General features: G+C 39.9%; 1 protein-coding gene across 2 annotated transcripts in view; it reads right to left on the bottom strand.

Moving 5' to 3' along the window:
* SPIRE1 (spire type actin nucleation factor 1) overlaps nt 1–22,928 on the bottom strand; it is a 135,437-nt gene extending 112,509 nt beyond the window's left edge. For both annotated transcript variants that reach the window (XM_068932131.1, XM_068932132.1), the window contains exons 1-2: nt 22,568–22,928; nt 10,092–10,126 (exon numbers count right to left, since the gene is read on the bottom strand). In XM_068932131.1, coding sequence (XP_068788232.1) covers nt 10,092–10,126; nt 22,568–22,913 — 381 coding nt within the window. In that variant the 5' untranslated portion in view covers nt 22,914–22,928. The remainder of the gene's footprint in view (nt 1–10,091; nt 10,127–22,567) is intronic.
* Nucleotides 22,929–23,237: the final 309 nt, after the last annotated feature.

Below are 23,237 nucleotides of genomic sequence, written 5' to 3'. Positions count from 1 at the left end.
GAAAAAAGTTATCTTGGATGTTAGAAACACGTTCTGGTCAACGAAGTTCATTAGCAACATTACTGCTGTTGGTGTAAAGACAGATAAAAAAAAAGAAGAAAGAGGAAAAGAATTATTTTCTGCACCCCTTAGTAGTTTTAGGTTTAAAGCAAACATCACTTGCCAAAAATGCAACAACTTACAGGCAAAAGAAGCTTTTTGGAAAGTTACAAGGTTAAGAAAGCAACCAACAACCAGAGACCACAAATTGCTTCACTGTCTTTGTGCAATTTTAGCTGTATTTATTTTCCCCATGCTTAACAAAAAGAAACATTTCTGGAAGCTCTAGGGATGGCAGGGAGCTTTCACTCCTAGAATGAGAGTGAAATACTCCATTAAATACTTGAGCGTACCCAGCTCTCTAGAAGAACGTAATGGGACGTGCTACAGAGTATATTCAACACAAAGTACTGAGTCACAATCACCCATATTGTGAAGCAGTTGGAAATATACGGTTTAGAAGAACATAAGATACTTTTTTCCCATGTAGGTTCTCCGAAACCTTGGTAATGGCTTTGCTCTAAGGCAGACAGAGCACACAAGGCAGCAAGCAGTGCATCTTCCTGAACAAACAGAGCACAGGGAGGTTTTGAAGGCAACTTGTTTGCTTTCCAGGGAGTCTGCTCCAGGCATACAATAGTATATAAAAAGATGATTTGAATGTACAGGCCAAAGGTGAGGAGTACCTAGCAACCCAAAAGGCAAGATGTAGCCCGAGAAGGGCTTGGAAAACTTTGAAGAAATAGTTGATGTCATTGCCAAGAAAGGAATAGGTAGCAGGCAGTCTGCATTAGCCCAGACAAAGACAACAAAAAATGCAAAGCCTGAATTGATGTCTTGGCAACAGAGAAGAGGGGTGCTTTTAGCAGATGGCGATTAAGAACTTGGCAGGCATCTGGAGGAAAGGAAAGGGTGCGAGTCAAAGATAACACTATTATTGCAAGCCCAGATAACAGAGAAAGATAGAGACACAATGAGAAACATGCTGCAGAGATATAAGGAGTTCAGGTAGCAGTGCAGCATCCCCAAGACCCTCTGGAAGAGGCGAGCAGAGGTGCAGGGAGGTGAAACAACATATGGGGAGCAGTGATGGCAGCACGAAAGTCATCAGTTATTAGGCAGCGGCAGTAACGCACACCCACCAGAGCAGATGATTAACGTCTTGGTCAGGGAGAAACAGAAATAAAGGAGGCTAATGAATGAACTACAAGAGATTTTGAGAGAAAAATAGGAGAGGGAGGCTTGAAATAAAGATACAATAAGGATGAGAAAAGGTGAAAAGAGAATCGGACACGGCTGTTTCAAGCTTACAGAAGAGGAATACGTGAAAGAGAAAAAAAGTCCATCAATTTAAAAGAACATCCCTACCTCCTTAACCAAAGCAGGAGTTAATCTACTAAGTGTGAACAGCTTGGCTTATCCTAGTTAATTATTTAACCTTAACTCCTTGCCGCGGGTGAAGTACTAGAAGTATTATAGGGACTTCATAATTACTACTGGTTAATAGAAGAGAGGGCCATGACAGACTACACATTGAGAACTCAGTTACACACAAATCCTGACAGAACCCCTTTGTTTTATTTACAGGTTTAATTTACCCTTTGTATTTTCTCTGTGGTAAATAAAAGTATTTTGCTGCACTGCACTACAGCTTTCAGCAACACAAAATGATAATGCAAGAATTCAGCAGTGAACATCTTTAGAGTCTTTCTTTCACACCATTAAGGAGAGATCTTGGAGCTTTCTTTGTTTTTAATGAGTGACGCTACAAACATGTAACTGGTAGACAAAATTATACGTCAAAGATGAAAATGTTCAGGCTAGTAGGTCATCGGGAGCACAGAAGCTTACCAGTTGATTAAAAACTCACTTTGGAACAAAGCTCAAATGAGTTGCACTCTGTCAAGTCAGTCAAAAGAAAGCACAAAATTAACAAAAATCTCTTTTTTGTCTCGGTAAGCCCCAAGACAGATTCAGTTTCCTCCTTGCTAAAGAAAGTACACAGTGCAGCAAACTGCCATGACTCAACTGCAAATCTTGCTTTGCTTAATGTCTCAACTTCCCAGGTCAGGTGATTCAAATAAGAATTAAATGTTAACATTCATGTGAAGAAAAACATTTTGTCACAAAACTGCCAAAAAACCCATATTTGAGTATATGTTATCTGAAAGCTAGCAACTAGTTTTAGAAAGAATCATAAATATATCATTTACAACCATTTGTTTTATGCTGGTCACACTAAATACACACCTTGCGATTTCCGAATGCCTGAAGATGCTGAACTGGCCACTACGACCTGCTCCATTATTAACCTACTGAAAATGCCTATATGACTGAAATTATAACTAACATTATTTGTGATATTTCCCCCATGTAACATCTGTAAATCCTGTGAGGGACACCATCTTTCTCTGCCCTCCTCTTGCAACAGCTGAAGTTTCTGGACATTCACAATCACAGGACAGAGCTCTTCTTGCTCCCAGCAGATAGACAAGACGGCGTAAGAAGGGAAGAGAAATTAAAGGCTAAACAAAAATTAATCATACTGTCCACTTGTTCATAAAAATTCCACATGTTCATTTGCATCAGGTCAGCTAGAGCTGCATAAAAAAGCCTTTCATAATGTTATTTTCCCCAAGTATGAATTGCTGGGGGTTCTATACGTGCAAAGGGCAGTGGGAAGGGCTAATGAGTTAATTTCTACATTAAAACGTGGCCTGCTTCATAGAAGAGTGGTTTACATGAACTGGATAAACATTTCTAGAGTAAGTATGAAGCAGGAATGTTAGAATGACCCAATTAATATCAATCTGAGTTAGTACTGAAAAGAAGAGCACAGCTGTGAAAGCAGGTGGGAGCACTGTGGATCCACAGCATTCATAAATATTTATCTTATTTTAAATCTGTCCACTTTTAAAAAATAAACTTATTAATATTGTCAGTTTTATCTTTCAATACTTGTGCCATTTGCTTCATGCTCAAATTTAAAACAACAGTAGCATTTAAATTATAATACTGGAAACTAGTACTTGGTAACTGAACTGCTGAAGTGAAATTAAATGTCTAGCTCCCTTGAATTCCTGCTTTCTTTGAGAACTGACCACATTCAAAATTAATAAAAAAGTAACTAGGTTATCTTAACTAGGTTAAAATTAGACTAGTCCAGTAATCACATGTCACATTTCTGGGTGTAGCAACTATGACAGGGCTGCTTAAATATTCTAGGGCATTTGCATTAGTTAGGGAGAGCCACAAAAGCCAGCCACCCAGAAATGAAAAAAATAGAGCACAACTAGGAAAATAAAAGGGGGGAAAAAAAAGGCCTGTTTGAGCAATTTTCACTCCTGAGGTGATTTAATAATCTAGTAGGACTATAAACTTTAACAAATATTGCTTTTTGTTTATTCTGCGCAGACCAGCAGTAACACCCACTTCAGTCAGAGGAAGTTACTCATGTCCTGCAGTGAGACAACTACAATATCAAGAGTCCAAAGAACATCTGAAAGGAAAAACGCAGCACAAAATGAAGGCAGTATTATACGCTGATACTTAACCAGCTCACCAAGCGCTCCTCACTCTCCCAGACGTCTGGTTTCCATTGGCTTACTAGAAACAAAATTTCCTACTGAGCCTATGCAGCGGTCCAACGTAATCACCATAAACATAAGGGCTACACCAATGGAAGTAGTATAGGTTCCACTCACATATATTATAGGTAAAGAATGGTTGTAAACAAAAGGAAATCTTCAGAGAGAAGCACTGATACTACACTATATGTCTACTTTCTATCATATTTACCATCACAGCAAAAGGAGTGAGAAAGGGGAAACAAAGATACAAAAGTGACCAAAAGAATAAGATTCTTGATATCATTTCTCTGTTTATTTTTTCTTAGAATTAAGAGAGAGAGAGGAAGTGAATGAAAAATCAAAGTCTAGCTGCTAAAACAAATATTTCTAAACAGCCACAGAGGCAAAAAGGCAGCACCTAGTCACACCTTTGCTAAGCAAGTGAAACTAAGCTCTGATCAGTTGTTAGGTCCTTAAAATTGCTCTCCACTGAGAGGATAAGCTGACAAAAAGTAACAAAGTAGCACTTTTTTTCCCTTTCACATTACCTCAATTCTTCTTCAGAATTTAACAACTTTAAAGCTAACAAGTTTATAAAATAAGCGAGAAAGAAAATCTTTTTCAACTGGTTACATGAGGCCAGTAAGATCCTTTGGATTTGCAATGCAACTGTAACAATCACTCCTGGCTTCTAGCTTGAACACAAAAATAAGGCGACAAGTATCACGCATAAGTTTATGCACCTCATAAATTAAAAAACAAGGATGTCAACTTCCACTGGACAAATGATCCAACCAAAATCTTCTATGTTTTAGGCATTAACTAACATAGGAAGTAAGTAAATAGAAAAAAGTGATATATGAACAGTGATTAGTGATATATGAACACTATTCCAAATCAGCTTCTTGGCTTACGTGCTTTTTGTCTGAGTCATTTTATTTACATTTTATGCACTTTATTGCCATCATTTGTAAGTCTTCTGCACACTTTTATACTGCAGATGTTGGAGTTCTGAGTGAATAACAGTGATGTTTAAAAACAGGAGGAGGGTTTTTTCCTAGACCAAAAAGTCAATAGCATGCCATCAGGTAAAACTTACCACTGAAGTTGAACTTACTAAATTTTAGAGGTACGTTTTATATTAGTTTCCGAATTGCCTTACACAAAATTCACAAAGGAGTAACAGTGAGGTTCCCCTGCACTCAGTCACTCTAAGGACCATTACCTAGGTTCTAGTCATCCCCCAGAAGTGTACCCCTTGCTTGGATTATGGTTTTATTGTTAACTATTTTGCATGGATCTTGCCTAAATGCTTTGAATTCCAGCAGTTCAGAACAGTTATTTTCAATTCTCCATGTTTTTACTTGATTGTATATGATAATCAAGATTTTTATACAAATATTGTGCATATATTTATACAGATTACCATCTTTGTAAATTATTTCCTCAAATTTGGTACTTAGTAAATACTGAGGCAGGAAACAGTATCTCTTTCAGAACACCTATAGCTAGCAGATATCATAGAAAACTGTGTCATATGATCTCAGAAGCCTTTGAAGAGTTTAGTAGACCAGAAATGTAGTTATAACTTATTTATAGTTCATAACTTGCTTTTAATCAAAAAAAAGGAAATAGTATTTCTAATTTCATAATGATATTCCAAACTTGTCTTTTATTATATACATAATAATACAACAACAAGAAGAGAGAATGACTATATAAAGGGCCATTAAATTGTTTGCCAGCAACCAATATCTAAAGCTTATTTTTTTCCTTCAGTTTAACTGAGCAATCAGATTACTCTTTTTGGTACGAACAGCTAGGCAAATGTGTCCATTGGCACTTGCCTATCAAAAAATAGCATCTTAAAGCTACTCAATTCATATGATAGCTGACATATCAATCAGTACATATATGATATGATAGCACATGATTGATACGATAGGTATCATATCACACACAAAATACAACAGAAATGATACAGAAAGGGTTCTGTAAAAACTGAAGACTGGCACATATTACCTTCTCCTCACATCCTAAGATCTCATTCAGAGCCATATAAGCTAAATTTGCAAACTTCCACTTAACTTCCACACAGTAGACTTCCAATGACTCCACACAGTAGCTATGTAAGGAACATTTTTGTGCTTTGAGATCAAGAAAAACAAAAACCCCTCCCCCCCTACATATATATATATACACAACACCTAACAATGCTAAATGTTCTGCTATCTGTGCTTTTCACAGAGAAAATGCTCCTTGGAGGGACCAAGCTACTTCAAGACCTAATTTTCCACCATCATTAACTGAAATGCTGTCAGAAGACCGAGGTTGAAATCCTCCCCTCTCCTCTTCCCCAGCTGACTGAAAGGTTTACCAGCAGCATCACTGGAATGAGGATTTCATCACAAATGCTGTGTTACTTTAGGGTGTGTAGATTATTAAAGGCGCAACATACTGCACTGCAAAATTACAAAGACTTTACAAGGAACACCTGATTTCTCCTACCGACTCTGGACAGATGGCAGGATCTGACTATCATTAAATCAGCTTAGTCAAATGTGTTATTAGTTCTCCAACCCAATATTCACTGTGTATTCTTAATGAAATGGTTGAATAAAAAGGGTGATGCGCCAAACTTAAAGCGCATGAACAACTGAAATCCATCTTCCTCAAAGATCAAACCTCTCCTGATAAACTATAAGCATTTATACAAACTACCAAAAAAAAAAAAAACCAACAAGAGTTCCTCTTGAAAAAACAGCTCATTACAAAACACAGACGATCAGAACGAAAACTCTACTTTTTGCGTATCTTTTAATCGAGAGTCTGTCAGGTTGTTTCTTTGTGGTCACGAAGTAATTCAGTCTTCTGACCTCCAAATTTTCCCGAGTGCCACAGAACAACGTCTCAATGAACAAGCATAATGGACTTTCAGGTACCTGATATATATGGTCCCTCAAAGACCGGACATGCAGCATTTCCATGACATAATCCCATCAGCAAGCAATAAGCGTCTCATTTCTCAGAAATGGCACCCAGCACTCTGGTGCTTCTTAATACTCTCAAGAGAAGATGCTTGATTCTACTTTGACTTGGAGAAGGCAATCAATCCTGAATCACTACTAATTCTCCCCTTAAGAGCATAAGGAATAAAAAGTTTTCATAGAATTACCAGATTTGTAACCTAGCATTCACACAGAATCTTACTTCTGTATTTTTCAATGCATAATCTGCTTGCAATCAAAACTCATTCTGATGTAAGACACAGCCCGTATTTTAGTAATGGAAATTATTCTCATAAAAACATTTTTGCCCGTCCTCCTTGCAGTGACATTTCTTCTCCCTTGTCCTCATAAGGTAAATGGAAATAGCAATTATCACTGTGCAAAATAATGATTCTTTGCTGCAGCAATTCCCGCTCAATCAGTATGTTACTTTCACTTACACTCTACACTGACACAAATGATTCCTAGATATTAGTATATAACATACACATTTTACACTACGTGAATTTTGAATAGGTAACACATTTAAATGTAGATGTGGCACTACTTCAATGTAAAATTGTGACACATCTTTTGAAATCCTAACATTCTGTGCTATTAAGTGCATGCTGTTTTTCATTAAATCTGGGAGGTGTTTGGTTTTATGTTTGAATAAATACAATGAACTAACAAATACATTCTTATTCGTATTGAAGTAAACGCAATATCCTTACAACTAATTTTCTAAATTATTTCCTGATATATAATTACTATTTCAAACTCCTGGCAAAAAAAGTAAAGTTACATACTGTCAATTTTAGTTCCTAAGACAGGTACACCATAATTTTTGTTGTATGCTAAGATATTTTTAATAATGATGAGATTCATATAACCGACAGCTCCAAAATAAATAGAATTTACATACAGAAATCTCCCTAAAATGTTTCTAAAAATAATTCATTGCGGTCATTTGACATGAGCTGAATGGTGTCAAACGAGATCTATTCACAGCTGTTTGAGACAGCCTATTTAATTCACTTTTGACTTTTGCATGAACATGAGAGGTTATGTGTATCTTCATACTACCCTACATATGGGTTAACTATATTATTCATACACAACATGCCCATCCTCAGATAGGTGGGTCTTTTCAAATATGTGGCAATTAAACCATCCCACATATGAATCACTTAACATTCACAGAATGCCTTCTATATGAATATGAAATGTTTACAAACAAGGCTGGTATATTTTATATAATCTCCATCGCCTTAGTTGAGTCAACTAAGTAGTGCTATCATCATTTACAGAAGAGAGTCATGGGCTGATGCAGATTAGGTAAGGTCATCTTGTTCCTTGCTTCCATCTTCCCATTATGGCTATGGCACATGGACCCGGAATTTCACACTGCGCAAACTGCTACCTTGAAATAAATGCTGTACCCATTTAAGAGTTAAGTTTCTATCTATTGCCAAAATTTGACGATTATTATTAGCTATCATTTTAAGAAACTTCCTGCACGTTTTAATACAGCCAATCAGGCTGCATTCCTCTCCATAGCAATCAAATGAGTGAGATAGATAGGTGCTCTCTGCTGAACTCCTAGTTCTGAAAGGCATAAACATCATTTACACTAAAGTCTAAAGCTGCTTCCTCCAGAATTCCTTTGGGGTTGCAAAAGCCTCTCACTCCTTCACAGTCTCCTTTGAGATGACAAAGACAGACAGAAGAGCCAATATGCTAATGGTCACAGTGCTTCTTAGTAGCGACAATTTAAAATGAGGTCTCTGTCCCACGGGAAATGCTAATCTTCTTAAGTTTTCTTTCTATAGACAAAAACATTACAAAAAAATAAAATTAAAAAAAAAAATCTTTCCCTATGGAAGAAAACAAAGCAGAAAATATCCAAGCAACTCTCACTAGACATTTTCATTTGGAACAAAGACATTTTTATTTTTCCAAACTGAAATATTTTATTTTTTGTTAGAAATATTTTAATAGCAGTTTATTAATATCTATAGTTTTGATGTTAGGGCCTTTCATTACCTTCCCTAACAAAAAATAAGAATAAAAAAAAGCAAAATTGTAAGCAATATTTAGTATGCAAAGCAGATGACACACTAGATTTTCATCTGTAAATAAGGTACTAGGTTTATGAACTGAATGTCAACAAACGCTGAAACAAAAGCATTGATGTATTTGCTTAAACTGAACTGGATGAAGAGAAGTGAAATGCACGTACTTCCATTTTCTGTACTTATATCAATTAGGAATTGCCCCTTACCCTGTATCCTTTAGAAAGCCTGTTCCCATCCGATCATTAATACTTGCTAAAATCTGGATGGCCTTGGCATTTTGCCATTCGTGGTTGAATCAGCTGGCTTTTCACTTCATCCTTAAAACAGTCATTTTCATATAAAGTTTATCTACCTATAAACCTTTCAGCAAGAGCAATTTGTCACCTTCATATGTATTACTGATAAGAAAACAAAGAAGCCTCCAACAAAGGTGCACGGCCTGGCCCCATCTTCTGGCCCGAGGCACTGCCACAACAGTTCAGTAAAAACTCACTTTTACATTTCAAAGAAAGTTCGAAGGCAATGAGAAAAGACTGCCCTGCAAAGGACACAGTAATTTCATTTATTGCAGGACACATTTATTTAAGGAGCAGACTTTATGATTTACTCTGTATGATAATAAAAAATTGTATTATAATTTGAGTCCAAATCTTGTTCAACAGGAAGGTCTACCTAGTTTTCACTTAAGTCGTGCATTAAATCTATGCATTTGACAAAATGATAGTTTGAACATTCTTACCACACCAGTCACAGCTTAGTATTAAAGCTACAGAGGCAAACTAGGGTCAAGATATACATACAAATTCAGTTAAATCTGCAGATTTCTGTTTCAAATCCTAGCAAAACATTCCATGATATCTCTTAGGCCCCAAAATATTGACAAGTGGTAAACTAAAGGAAATATGGAAAGTATCTGAAACAAGGACATGTTTACACAGACAAGGCAATCTTAAGATCACTTGTCTTCGCCACTTCCCTCCAAACTCTTGACAAATGGGTTGTCAAAAATCCCCTGGTCATTTTGACGTTAAGTATTTATTCCACTGTTTACTAGTTCTATCTAAAGTAAGTGTACTGAGAGATAATTTAGCTAAGAGAAATTATCTAAAATAACATATTCTGCTAAAGGTATATATTTTAAAGAAATCAAAATTGAACAAGTTTACATTGACCAAATGATATTTGTTTTTAGAAAAGCACGTGGCCTTTCTTTCCTCTGTTTCTGAATGCGAGACTAAATATCCCGTAAGATAAGACTTATGCAGCTGTTAACACAAGCCATAAATACAATACACATTTCATGGTAAAACTGTGCAGTGATAACTCCTTACTAAAAAAATACATTTTCACGATGAGATAATGAGAAAGAGAGCTGAGCTAAAACAGCACCAGCAGAGAACACAAAATACTTTTCTTACCTCCATCTCTGTGCAGGGTAAATGGCCTGATTTATCTGTAATTAAAAAAAAAAAAAAAAAAAGATTTTCAGATTATTTAAGTAAAAGACAATACACAAATAAAACAAAATACCTGAGTCAGCTTTTTTTGCAGTTACTGCCAAATAGTCTTTGCCTTACTTTAATCACACACTTCAATAATATTGCCACTATATTTGCACCACAGAATTAACAATCACAAAAAGGCCCTGCCCTCTCTATTTGGATCCCTCACAACGCTCCCTTTCAAACAGATGTGTCTTTAATGCTTGGCTTCGTTATTTAAATTGTATGTCTGAAGCTCAGCCATGGAGGGAACATGAAAACACGTTCGCTTAAGTTAAATAGCAGCACATAATTAGTTCAAGAGAAAAAATACCAATAATTCATAAACCATGAAAAAGCCACCGTTTCATCTGATTACTGCTGGGATATCAAAGAGTTCAACAACTACATGAAGTTCAAGTAAATTGAAGTAGAAACCTTACTGTAACATTTTTGTAACTCCCTCTTGCCAATTTTTGCATTTTCTCTGAGTTAGAACTAATGCCTGAAGAAACATCACGTTGGAATTTATGTAACAGAGAAAAATTAGTTTCTGAACTGTTTCTTCAAGTTGAAGTCTCAATTTTCCCAAGAAAAAAAAACCTCTTCGGTAGAGAAGTGTGCATAGCTTGACAGCTTATAAAACATAAGGCTGAAATTTCACCCTATTATTAGGGAGGTACCGTTTCACTTAAAGCAGCAAGATGATCATTTGATGATCCTCTCATATGATGATCATCATATAATGTATTTATACCAGAAGAGTGTGAAGCAACTCTGACGGGATGATTTTCTGTTAGAAAATGACATTCAAAAAAATTAAATATTCAACAGAAACGTATCTATTTCAAAGCGAAGTTACCTGAACCTTTAATTTGAAAATATATACATATTTAATTTTACTTTTTTCGTCTTTGCTTTTGGCCACATCGCACCCCTACTGCTCATTTAAAATTTACAACCTAGGAATTTGGCGGCACTTACGCCAGGAAACCCACGGCACGATTCTGCGTCCCCACATACTCCAAAAACTAGCACTATGCATGTTTTCTTGATTATCCTGCACACGTTGAAAGCATATGTTACAGGGGATGGTTGCTAAATACCACCCAGCCTGACCGAAGGATCTACTGCTGGCAACAGTTAGGAAAAGCCTCCAATTTGTAGTCCAACTAGGACTGTTCCATCAGATTACCTGGCAAGCGCAAGGAAGTTCAACAAACTGGTTATCATAAGGTCTGCACAGAGGAGCGCTCATGCTGACTTACTGTGTAAAATCTGAGTGGTCTGCAAAACTGCGAGCGCTAGGGAGAGTCACCCGCATAGAAAAAGATGAATTTTTCATATGGAACTAGTCACCTTCCCTTTGAAACTAAAGGTTAAGCACACCTTGAATGAATATGGAACATCTAACCAACAAAGTGAGAGTCATGTACCTTCATTTTGAATCGGTGCCAACATAAGCTGAATGCTTAGCACCAGTGTTTTACTACAAAATGAAGAACAGAAGAGCGACTCAAAAAGGCAGCTTTTAAATAACGTATCACGGTTTCAAAAGGACCTGTGATTCTGGTTAATTCACTTCATGATCCACGCTGTGTTTGAAATATTTTGTGTTTAAAGTGGTAACATTCATTAAATATAAAAGATAAATGGGAAAGATTCACTACAAAATTTTTTGAAGTACTCTTTATATTATTAGAAGATCTATGAACATTAAGAGCTATTTCTGTGAAACTCAAATAACAGATGACCAGGCTAATGTGCCTCTCAGAGGCAACCCAAGATCACAGACGTAGTTGACAGGGGAAATAACGTGCAGCTTCTTTTGCCCTCAAAATACTATTTTTTTTTAAATTACGACTTTGGAAAAAAGTAGTAATTTTAAACCTATATTCACGCAATGGCAAACAGCAGTCAACCAGTGTTTGCAATGACTGATACATTAAAACATTTTGATTACATCTCCTATGACGTGATGAAACAGGAAAACTGTTCACTGGATCCCCTCAACAGCACAGATGCAAAGCATTCATCACTACACTTCAAAGCAGTGGTGAGATCCTAAGAAGATCCTTTCAACAAAGTCTTAACCAAATCCTGAAGTACAAAACAAATCAGGCCAGACCAGTATCTGTAATGCAAACACTGTATTTCTGAAAGGAAATGCAAGAAATTTATCTCACAGTCCTTCCCAAATTAGTTTTGTTAAATCAGCTTTGTTAAACTTTCATGCAAGCCGTTTCTCAAAGAAAAGCATTCCAGTTTTTGAAACTTTCATTATTTCAAACACTGTACTACCAAAACTTACTACTGCTTTCAGAACAAATCATAACTCTTTTTTGTTGTTAATATAGCTAATGCAGGCAACAGATTAAGTCGGATTACTTATTCTAATTATTTGTAAATGATCCAACTGGGCGACAAAACAAGAGAGGAGCAAGATTTATGCTAGTACTTAAAAAAACAATAGTAATGTCATGACCCCATACACTGGGGAGGAAAGGGGGAATAACAAGTAGTTCTCAAGTCTCCCACAGCCCAAGATGTGCCACAGACAGTACTCTGAACCAGCACAAACTACTGACTTAAAGCATTTTAATAACATATTCTGCACTAAGGTAACGATGAACCACCCCTTCCTTATCCTATCCCATCCCTTGGCTCCAACCACGCACTGGGCAGAAGATTCCACTGAGCTGTCTGCAGGCGCTTGTGAACGTGCTCCTTCAGAAGTTTCCTACGTTTCTGAAGAGCTCAGTACTAATAGTATTGACCCAAGAAACATGCACTTACTTGCATCTATCAGTGCTGAACTCTGTTTGCCTCTGTATAGACCACGCAAACCAACTTACTTATACTGACGAGGAGCAGAAATTTTTTCTCTTCAGCTGACAAGACTGAAAAAGCAGAAACTTTTAAACGTACCCTAAGGATCACACTAATTTGCACTGGGAGAAAAACAGAATTTCCCTATAAGAAGTTTCAATTTATTCTCTCTGTCTGCAAGCAGTACTAAGTGCTATCTGGTAAACAGGTGCAGACTCACAAATTTATTTCAACTGCTACCTCTTAACATAGATCCATACTTCTCAAGACTTTACAGCCATTCAACTAAACACTAATCTGTGTAGATTTTCATCATTCTTACAGCCAAAAAATCACTAGTATTTTTCCATGACAGCTTTCAAATAGTGGCTAATCCATTCATTACTAGTAAACAGCATTATCTTCAACTATCAAGTTAGCTTCAACTTATGAACAAGTTTGGAAGATCAAGTAATTGTTGACTCCCAAGTTGCAGAAATGCAAAAAAAGAGAATAGTTTTGGCAAGAAGGAGAGAGGGTTCAAATGGAGTTTTCCCATATCTCTGAAACCAGTCTTCAACAAGATAGAAACACTGGGGGGGGGGGGGAGAAACACTTTTCAGATTCTTTTTTCATTCCTTAGAATCGCAATTTGAAGTTTATTTGTATTTTGAATCCCCATTTGTATTTTGAATCCCCAACATGAGGAGTCATACCAAACTTTCATCAAGCATTAGGATACAATGACTCATTACTCAAGGCAGGACCTTCAGGCTGCTGCTGAGACAGGGTAAACTAATTATTTTCACATGATCTTTCTGAATGCTATTAGAAAAAGACTATACTCAGTTTATCAATGGCCCTTGCCTCATCTGAGCACAATTCCCATGCCTTCCAAGGATTAACAGGTCATATACAGAAAGGGTCTTCACAGATTTAAAAGTCAAGAAGAAAGCGTATCATCTACTGCTGCCAATAGCAAGAAGCACACATTGAAGACTGAATTTTAAGACTGAAATAAATAATTCAGTACATTAAAATGGACTGATACAGAATATTCATAAGAAAGCATGCAGTACGTGCAAAAACATTTGCACTCCACAATCCTAAGAAAAGCGAAAACACCGAGTTGGTGCTTGTGGCTTGACACCACAGTCACGTGGCTGTCGTCGTAACAGTAAACAGTGGCTGTAAGAGCCATGCAGCTTAGAGCCTCAGAGCATCTTCCTAGCCTTCCTTTACAGCTAAAATTCCTCTTTTTAAGATCCAAAAACATTTGCCTCAACAGAGCTTCTTGCAGAGTCAAGACCAAGTGATTATCAGCACTGATTTTCAAACAACAGTTCAACTGATGAGCGTTTCAGCAACAAACACCTGAAAACCATTTTGTGGAAGAGAGTAACACGCTACCTAAACACCACAGCCTATTTCTGCAGTTTTGGGCAAAATAAACCTATTATTTCCATGGTGGTAGAACTCAAGGTGTTCTCAGGCAAGACAACTATGGCCCACATGTACTGGAGGACAGCAGCAGAGGTGGCAGAAAAAGGGACATAAGAGCTCACAGAAGGAGAGTAACGGAGAAGCTGAGCGTCACTATCTCAAGATCAACAAATTCAACAGTCTTTAGTCAGGCCCCCAAACTAATGACAAATTGATTTGGATTTGCTGTCTGGCTTTTAAGCCTTTAGGAGGCACAGTAGCTTTTCTCTGCCCTTAAGGGAATGAGGAACTCCTTAAAAAAGAAAAAAAAGTTCAGATTATCATTAAAACATTTCATTGCAGGAACTGGAGCATTAGTTACCACATCTGACAAAATTTTCAATAAAAGAGTGAAGATTAGTACCAATAAAAGGGAAACAAAGAAGAAAGCAAAGGCAACCAAGCAACATAAGGAAAACAGGTATACATAAGGAACAGAACTCAGAACTAAATGAAGAGACAGGAAAATAATGATATGGCAGGAGTGAGCCAGACTTTTGGCAGAGGATGGATATTTACAGGATAAAGAGATGAGAGAAATGCAAGGACAGAGAGAAATCTTGGGAAGCAAGAAGAAAAAGAAGAAAAGTGAAAATGACAGAGAAAAGTATAGGAAAAGCATAGAAGTAAGAGCTTGAAGATCGCAAAGAGGAAGGTCAAGAAGAGTGAAAAGAAGAGCAAGATTGGATTAGGAGCAGTATGAGGAGACCCTCACAAAGCAGCTAGCAGAGAGTCCACATTTTTAAGCAAAACTTTTAGGCTTTAGGGCCCAACATCTCTCTCCTTTAAATTGTGTGATCAGAAGACAGCAAGAAACAAGGCAAGTTTTTACAGCTCATCACTTTTTGGGTCTAATTCATGATTTATGTATCAGACTACAGCTGATGATTTAGAAATGGTATGTCTCATGTTTATGCTTGGGAGGAAAAAAGGAGAGAAAGTTGTAAGAAAATGCAAGGAAAATTCTTAGAGAGAAGTAAAGGTTACTAGGCTGTGAGGAGGAGGAGAGGACCGTTTTCATTGCTATATCAATCTTTACACACCTTCATCATTCTCCAGTCAACTCACCCACTAAAGTTACGTCTCATTTTGTACAGTAACAAGTAACTCCTGTACAAAGCAAATGTAAAGACTTTCTTTAAAGGGTCATTGGTATCAATATCCAGTTATATTTTGTAATAAGAACTATATTTAAAAAAAATTTTTTTTTTACTCCAAATTAACAGGTTCATACTACCTTTATACTGCTCTGTGAGATACAAGACAAATTATTACCCTTTGTCTTGTCCCATTTCTGCTACGCACAAGCAAACCGACTCTGGAAACCATGCAATTCCGTCTATGTGCCATTACTCACCCTCCAAAACAAATCTGTAAATTTACCTAGGAATCAAGTCAATTTTATTTACTCTTTCAATTTTTTTTATTCTAAGAGAAATACTGCAGTACGCATGCATGTCCAGGTGCTGCCATAGTCTATTCATAGCTGGCACACTCTTCTGCAGATGCTTATTTAAATACAGATACTACGTTCACTTTTCTCTGGCCTGTCCAGGTATCCTCTCTTCCCCAAAAAGCGAAAATGTGCACTCAGAGTTAACGCGTCTCAAAAGCTGCCTTTTTTTAAGTTCTGTTATTCTAATCACGTTCTCATTTATCCTGGAGCTATCCGCTTACTCGCTGGTTCAACGAGCACTTAGCTTTCTTGCAGGATTCTGACTCCATGGAAGTCCCCGGTAGCTTCTACCATCATATTTGATGGATGCAGAATTTCAAGCGCTTTTCTAAGTTGGTAACACTGCACTCTTGGGTCAGTTAACAACTTTTACCCACTCTTAATAAACTCTTTGAAGTCAATAAAAAAAGCAGTTCTTTGTTAATTTTTCCTGTACCTTGACCACGTCTTTACAGTCTTGTGTATACACTGTACAGAGTCATCTCCTTCTCTTCCTCTTAAAGTGCACATGACTAAAAGTCAGCCACGCACTCATATCCTAGTTATCTGTATGTGTCATACAAGCCAGCCTAGGGTTTTATTAGGAATGGAACAATATTTTTTTTGTCTCCTTATTGGGTCCAATGTTGTAATCTAATCAAATAATTCAGAAACAAAGAGACAATACTATCTAGTTTTCTTTTAATAGAGACTATGAAAAAAGCTTCCCTGCTTTTACAGGACGGATTCATGGCCAATTTAGATCCAGGACGCTATGTTCCTTTAATCTTCTCATCATCTCATACTTTCATTACTGCAACATACCTTCTTCAGCCTTGACAAATGCAGTCTTGTCCTGGTCACAGCCATTCAGACTGCTGCCACCGTACAGATCATTTTCACTGCCTGTCGCTTTGATGACACCTTTCTCTCTGAACCTCCCTTAAAGGCTTTCTCTCTCTCCCTGTCCTATCATACATAGCTACCTCCTCCATTTTCAAAGCATTTCTCACACTACCCCAGTCCTACCTATTAATTCTTACTGGGTACCGTGTGGCCAACCATCATCTACAACCAGCCCCTGAAGCTGGACTCTATTACTCTCCTTTTTTTTTTTTTTTGTTAAATGTCTTCATTCTTTGTCCTATGAAGCCCCTTATACACATACCATTAATTCCCTGCAAACATAGCAACATCATAGCAGACATCTCATTTTTTCACTCTTCTCTTCCATCATTGTCAACAACGACAACTGCACTTTGACTTTTCTTTCTACAACAACATTTTCATTGCACTATTCAAGCAAAAAACAAATAAATGACATGTTATGTTATCTTTTACTTTAAGTCATGATGAACGTCTGAATCCCATAATTCATCAAATATTTTCTAGCTATAGTTAAAGCTATTCCTTGCTTGAAGGTTTTCCTTAGGATCAAAGGTAGATTTCAGACAACACCAAATTAGTCCTTGTGCCTTCACTGCCCGCTTACCATCTTTAGCGTATATGCATACGAATATAGGCAGCCAAGGTCACCCATCACTGTTGGTAACCTCCTTGCATTTGTTTTGCACAGACATTTAGAATATGCTTTTTTAGGCAAAAAAGCTCATGTGGGAATTTTTCCTTTATTTTTCTCCTCCTGTACCAGACCCCACATTAGGGTCTCTAACTTCTATTACCAGAGAAGCCATGTACTTCCCCGTACACAGGATGCATCAGCATAAGCCATGTTTGGAAACCTTCCAGTTCACCCATACATACTGGGATCTACACTAATCGCAGAAAGCCTAATATGAATAAGGCCTAAGCTTTCTCTCCTTCACAGCTCAGATAGACAGCTGAGTGAACAGAGATAAACTATTAACTCACTGAGGTTCTTCTCAACTGTCTAGCGACATTTTCTTCCTACCTTGACTTGCATCGTTAACACAAACATCTTAAAACTCTAGCAGAAAACAGTGAGGTTGAAGACACTGAACCTTACTATCTTTAAACACTAATATTTCTGAATACGCTAGAACAAAACCTGAATTCAGAATTAATTAAATGGTAATTTTAGAAGTAGTATTTCAGCAGTATTGACAGCAGCACTTGTTTTGAAATTTAAACAGAAAACGAGGCTACTCCCATCCATTGTCTTTCAAAAGCGCCAACAAAATCAGAAGTAAAGTGTCACGATACTCATTTTCCTCGGAAAAGCCTCTGTGTTTTCCTTCAGCGCTTGTTTAAGAGGCTGATAGATGAGAACACCGCTTCATGCATACAACCTACATCTGCATTTATTAGCCCTATACTCCTCCGCACTGCCTTCCCACACCAGGGCACACGAGGGTGTAAGAAGGACATGAAACTCATTAGAACTGCCCAAACAATGTAAGCCATTTCTCTCCAGCATGTCTCACCCAGAGCCCTCTGAAAGCCACTGTGCAGTCAACTTTTCTGTGATCTTTCTGAGGCAAAGCCAGGATACGCCATGCATTGTACCCTCCCACTGAATACTTGGCAGACTTCCAAGAGAAAAATCTGCATAGCGCTTAATTCCAGTAAAACCAGCAGTGATTTCCCTCTTTGCCTTCTCCTCTCGGGCTGGAGGACAACGCAAATGAACGGCCACTGGCATTCCCTGCAGAGACAGGCGCTCCGGAGGAAGAGGGAAGGCCAAGGCGTATCGTGAACGTGCTGACGGCTGGAAAACCACCTTGCTTGGTTTTCTAACTACTGCCTTCACCCCCCTTCCACGATCCTCACAGCCATTCCTCTCCAAGAGGACAGCTTGATGCCCACTGAAATTTGTGATTACCTTAACTAAGCCTGGAATCCGGTACCAACAAAACCTGTGGGAAAAACTCAGTTTCTCCAGGCTTTCTCATCCCCAAAACTTTCTCGCAGGCAAGAACGGGCAGCCAGAAGCTAGCACGCTGGGAAGCTACAGTCCTTATCCTGCTTACAATGACAACATGACTCCTAAGAAACAGCCCTGTGTTTGTACTGTAGCATTCTGCCACGCTAAATACTTGGCACAGGACCCATTCTCAGCTCTTGTGCAGTTTTTCTGCTCCTGTATCTGTCACTTCAATATTGTTGCTGAAGTTTAAAAAAAATGTTCATAAGGACTGTTCCTCAAGAAGATGATTTGCAGAAATCAAACCACATATTTATATCAAGCATTTTAAACTCATTCAGAAGTTATTTTCTGCTGCATCTGGCACTTTACTTGATGCTACTGTTAGTTAATTTATATAAATTGCAAGAAACAAAGAGATGCCACTCTTAGCTCATTTTATGTAAGCTGCAAGTAACAGAGAGTAGAATAAAATATCCATTAGATATAGTGCAGAATATATTTTATCTCCAATTCCATCTTGGGTATTTCTATGCAACCCGCATTTCTGTGGTATTTAGACGTCAGAGAGCTACAATGATTCATAGCAAGATGACCACAGTGAACTCTTCATTTCTTGCACATTCATGCTTACTTCAGGTCTGGCAAAACAAGAAGGTTTGCAACACCCTACAAAAACAGCACTTTAGAAGTGTCTCTAAAGCAAATTCTGTGACACGGCTGCATTCGCTCTTGAATTAGCCTGCGCTCCCCTGACAGGCATGACCGATCACATCGTTCTTTGCAGTCCTGAACAAAGCCCGAATGTTCGCTACCCAAAGACACTATTCTTCGGGGACTCCTTTATGTGCCCACACAAGATTCTATTGTCTACAGAAAAAAGAAATTAACGGCCAATCTTTGTTTCTATGAATTATCCAAACCTATATACCAATCTACAGCTAAACATTTTTTTTACCTATTACTGTAGCAAAATAAATAGTTTTACAGCTGAGAACGTTAACCCACAGAACGCCTACTGCTCTGACCAGCCTTCTGACAGACGTTGTCTCAGATACAAAAGCAGGAAAACAATTAACATGATTCCTTCCTGATCCTCCTCTTGCAAGGGATTCAAATGTCAGGTAACACAAATGCTCCCATGAAGACAAACCACGCAGTGATATTTTAATTCTGAATAATTGTACTTCCAACTAATCAAAGCCTAATTGAAACTTTTAAGAAAATGAGATAACAAAATATTAATAGAACGCGTAGATAAAACTGAAGAGAAGATCTGAGAATCATTCTCCGGTTTTGGCTAGTGACCGAGATTCAACTTTAAGGTTGTTTTTCTGTCCCTGATATCAGCGAAACTCATCTCTGTTTCCTATCTCAAGGACATTCTATTCAATTTCTAGGTATTTTTACTTGGAATTTCAAGCATTGTGCATTAACTGAAAAACTGACTCACAAGAAATGGCTTTGGAAAAGTACCATCTATTTCTACAAAATCCGCACTTCTATTTAAGGTAACTTCAGTTTGTACCTCAAGAGTAAAATTATTGCTGACAGACAGCTTCAGGGCCTGTGCTACTCTATACTGCTCCTCAAGTCATAGCGCCAGGGCAATGGTTCTTATTAATTTTTATTGCTATTAAGCAGAATATGTGAGCCTAACAGTAACTATCTCTTTAAGAGGCTTGAGCTGAAATTGGCTCAGAATGCCCATTAACCGTCACCTAAGGACACCGCAGTGAGCAATAAGGAAAAGGACTGCAACAGTTCAAAAGATAATGAAGAGAAGCAAGCCTACTGTCAACGCTTCAATATTCGATATAGTGAATTACCAGCATTCTCTGTATCATGCACATGACGATTTCCAATGCCAAACAGCTACGAGTTTGACAAAACAAAAGAGACCGAAAGCCACTTGACTAGAACCAGATTTGTTTCATGTTGTTGACAGTCACTCCTACCAATGCTCAAAGGCCTTGGGAAAAGCTTTGTTGAGGCTGAGCAATGCACTAGATTGCAAAAGCGCTCTCAAAGTTTCAGCTATCAGGAAGACCGGGGGCAGGCAGAGGCCCCCAGGAGGAATATCACTTCCTTTCAAATCCACACACTTACAGCCTGAGGCTGATACAAAAGGTGGCATCACCGAGTAAGACCTACGAATGGGCATCTGGCAGAAATCTCCTCTCCAAACCTCCTCCCCTTTTCTATTGTCCGGACCAGAGGGAGCACTATCCCTGGGTTATCCTCCCCCACCCCCCTTTTAAGCTTTTCCAGCAGTCTTAGCAGACTGGATATCTAATATATGTATAAGCACAAGCATGTGATGTTAACTGATGCGCAACAAAACATACACATACAGAAGAAGGTAAAAAAGAAGGAGAAGAAAAAAAAGAACTAGAAGGAAAGACAAAGAGGTTAGGTCTTGTCGATATTAAGATTTAATGTAGCATCAACATAAATCAGTTGGCACATGCTAACTAAAACATTTTAAAAGACTAATGCAGATATGACATGCAACTAACATAAGCTAGACATGCTGGATGTCAGTGAAGAGCCTGAACTCTTATGTCCAAACACCTTCCTAAAAGTCATTAAAGATGTATTGTAAGAGGAAACAGAATAAGTCCACAAATGGAAAAGAAAAAGCGACAAAAGCAAGAAGAGCATAGCATCTCCATAGATTTCCTAGAGCAAGAAAGAGAGAGAGGAAGAAGTCCGATACCATCTCAAAACACTGTAAGCAAATGCAGCACACAGTAAGCAGTACATCTCTCTTCCGTGTTCTTGTGCCAGGCAGATGCCTTGGTTGCAAAAAGTATTTCCCCTGTCACCTCTGGGCGTTGGACAGACGTTAATTATTTTTAAAAGCGGGGTATTATAATGTTAAAAAAAAGCACGTCAGGTCACATTTTAAATGGAAATCGTTATTAGACTCATTTAAATAATATAACGAAATTACGTCCCATCTTCTAGTCTCTTTATTTTGATATTTGCACGTACCACTAGCTCCAAACTGGATTACTGTAATTCTCTGCCAAAAGATTTCTCAGGCAGGCCTTCTATTAAAAAGCCTGCCTTAATTTGCCACACCGTATGCTAAACGCTGAGGGCTCTTCAATCCCGTTTTGCGAATTTGGCATGACCTTCTGCTTCGCCTAATTCTGACACCCCGAGATCCCAATCTTGCTGTAAAATTCAGTGACGCCGGATGACAGCCGGGCTGATACAGTCACCGGCGTGGTACCGCAGCACCCAGCTAGCTAGCCTTAGCCGCCTCTCAGAGATGAGGCCGTACCGGCAACCAGAAACGCTCCTCACGACGCTCACAGCCAGAAGCTTCCAAACGCTCAGAAAGAGAAACGCACCCTTGTTTTCCTTTCCAAGGCAAAAACAAAAACAAACAAACAGAACAACCCCCCCCCTGCTTTTCCTGGGTGCTGTTAAAACGCCGACGGTACGTGCTACGCCTCTGAGGCTCGGTGTATGCCGCCTTGCCACCTACTCAACGCCGGCGCAGCCCTCGCTCGAGCGGCGGTTCCCCAGCGGCGCCGTCCGGCGGCCGAACCGCTCGGGCGGGAGGAGGCCGGGGACGAGCGGGGCGCCCGGCGGCGCTCATCCCGGCGCCCCGCAACGTGACATGAACGGGGAGCCCCCTACACCTCCCCCGCCGCCCGGCTCCTCTCCGGCTCCCCCCGCCTTGGGGCTAACGGCACGTCACCGGCGGGGGCAGAGGGACTAGCTCTTACTAGCGGACAAAGGCGCGAAGGAGAGGCCCGCCCGCGCGGCGGCCGAGGGAGCGCGGTGACAGCGCCGGGCGGGGGCTGCGCGGCCGCGGCCCGGCCTTACCTGCGGCCGGCGGCGGCGGCTGGCCCTGCTCCAGGGTGACGGCGCCGTCCCGCCAGACGCGGAGGTGGGCGGTCGCCCCCAACCTGGCGGCGGGGGCCTGGCCGCGGCGGGCGCGGGCCCGCAGCGAGCCGCAGCACTGGTAGCACACGGCCCACGCCTGCTCCTCGTTGATGGGCTGGTTGTAGAGACGCAGGATCTCCTCCAGCGACAGCGCCTCCGGTTGCCCGCCGGCCCCGCTGCCGCCGCCGCCGCCGTCTTCCTCCACCACCTCCTCCTCCTCCTCCACCTCGGCGGGGCGGGAGGCGCCGGGCCGCGGCTCGGCGCCGCGCTGCGCCGGCAACGCCATGCCCAGCCTCCGCCGCTCCTCAGCTCAGTGACCGGGCCCCGCGGCGGCGGCGGCTGCTGCTGCTGGTGGTGGTGGTGGTGGTGGTGCGGCCGCCCGGTGCCGCCGTGCTCATCCTCCCCCGCCCCGGCAGTGCCAGCAGGCCGCCGGGCGGCCCGAGCCGCGAGCAGAGGCAGGCAGGCAGCGACCGGCCGGCGGGAGGAGCGGCACCCCGGCCGCCCGGCGCTGCTGCTGCTGCTGCTGCCGCCGCCGCCGCCGCGGGGGGAGCCAGCTCATAGCAACGCAATGGCGTCCTCGCCCGCCCCCGCCGCCAACGGCCCCGCCGCC

Source organism: Struthio camelus, chromosome 2 (genome assembly GCF_040807025.1).
Source record: "Struthio camelus isolate bStrCam1 chromosome 2, bStrCam1.hap1, whole genome shotgun sequence".
In the NCBI taxonomy this organism is placed as follows: Eukaryota; Metazoa; Chordata; class Aves; order Struthioniformes; family Struthionidae; genus Struthio; species Struthio camelus.
The sequence above is the reverse complement of the archived record's forward strand: the minus strand, read 5'-3'. Positions and strand labels throughout refer to the sequence as shown.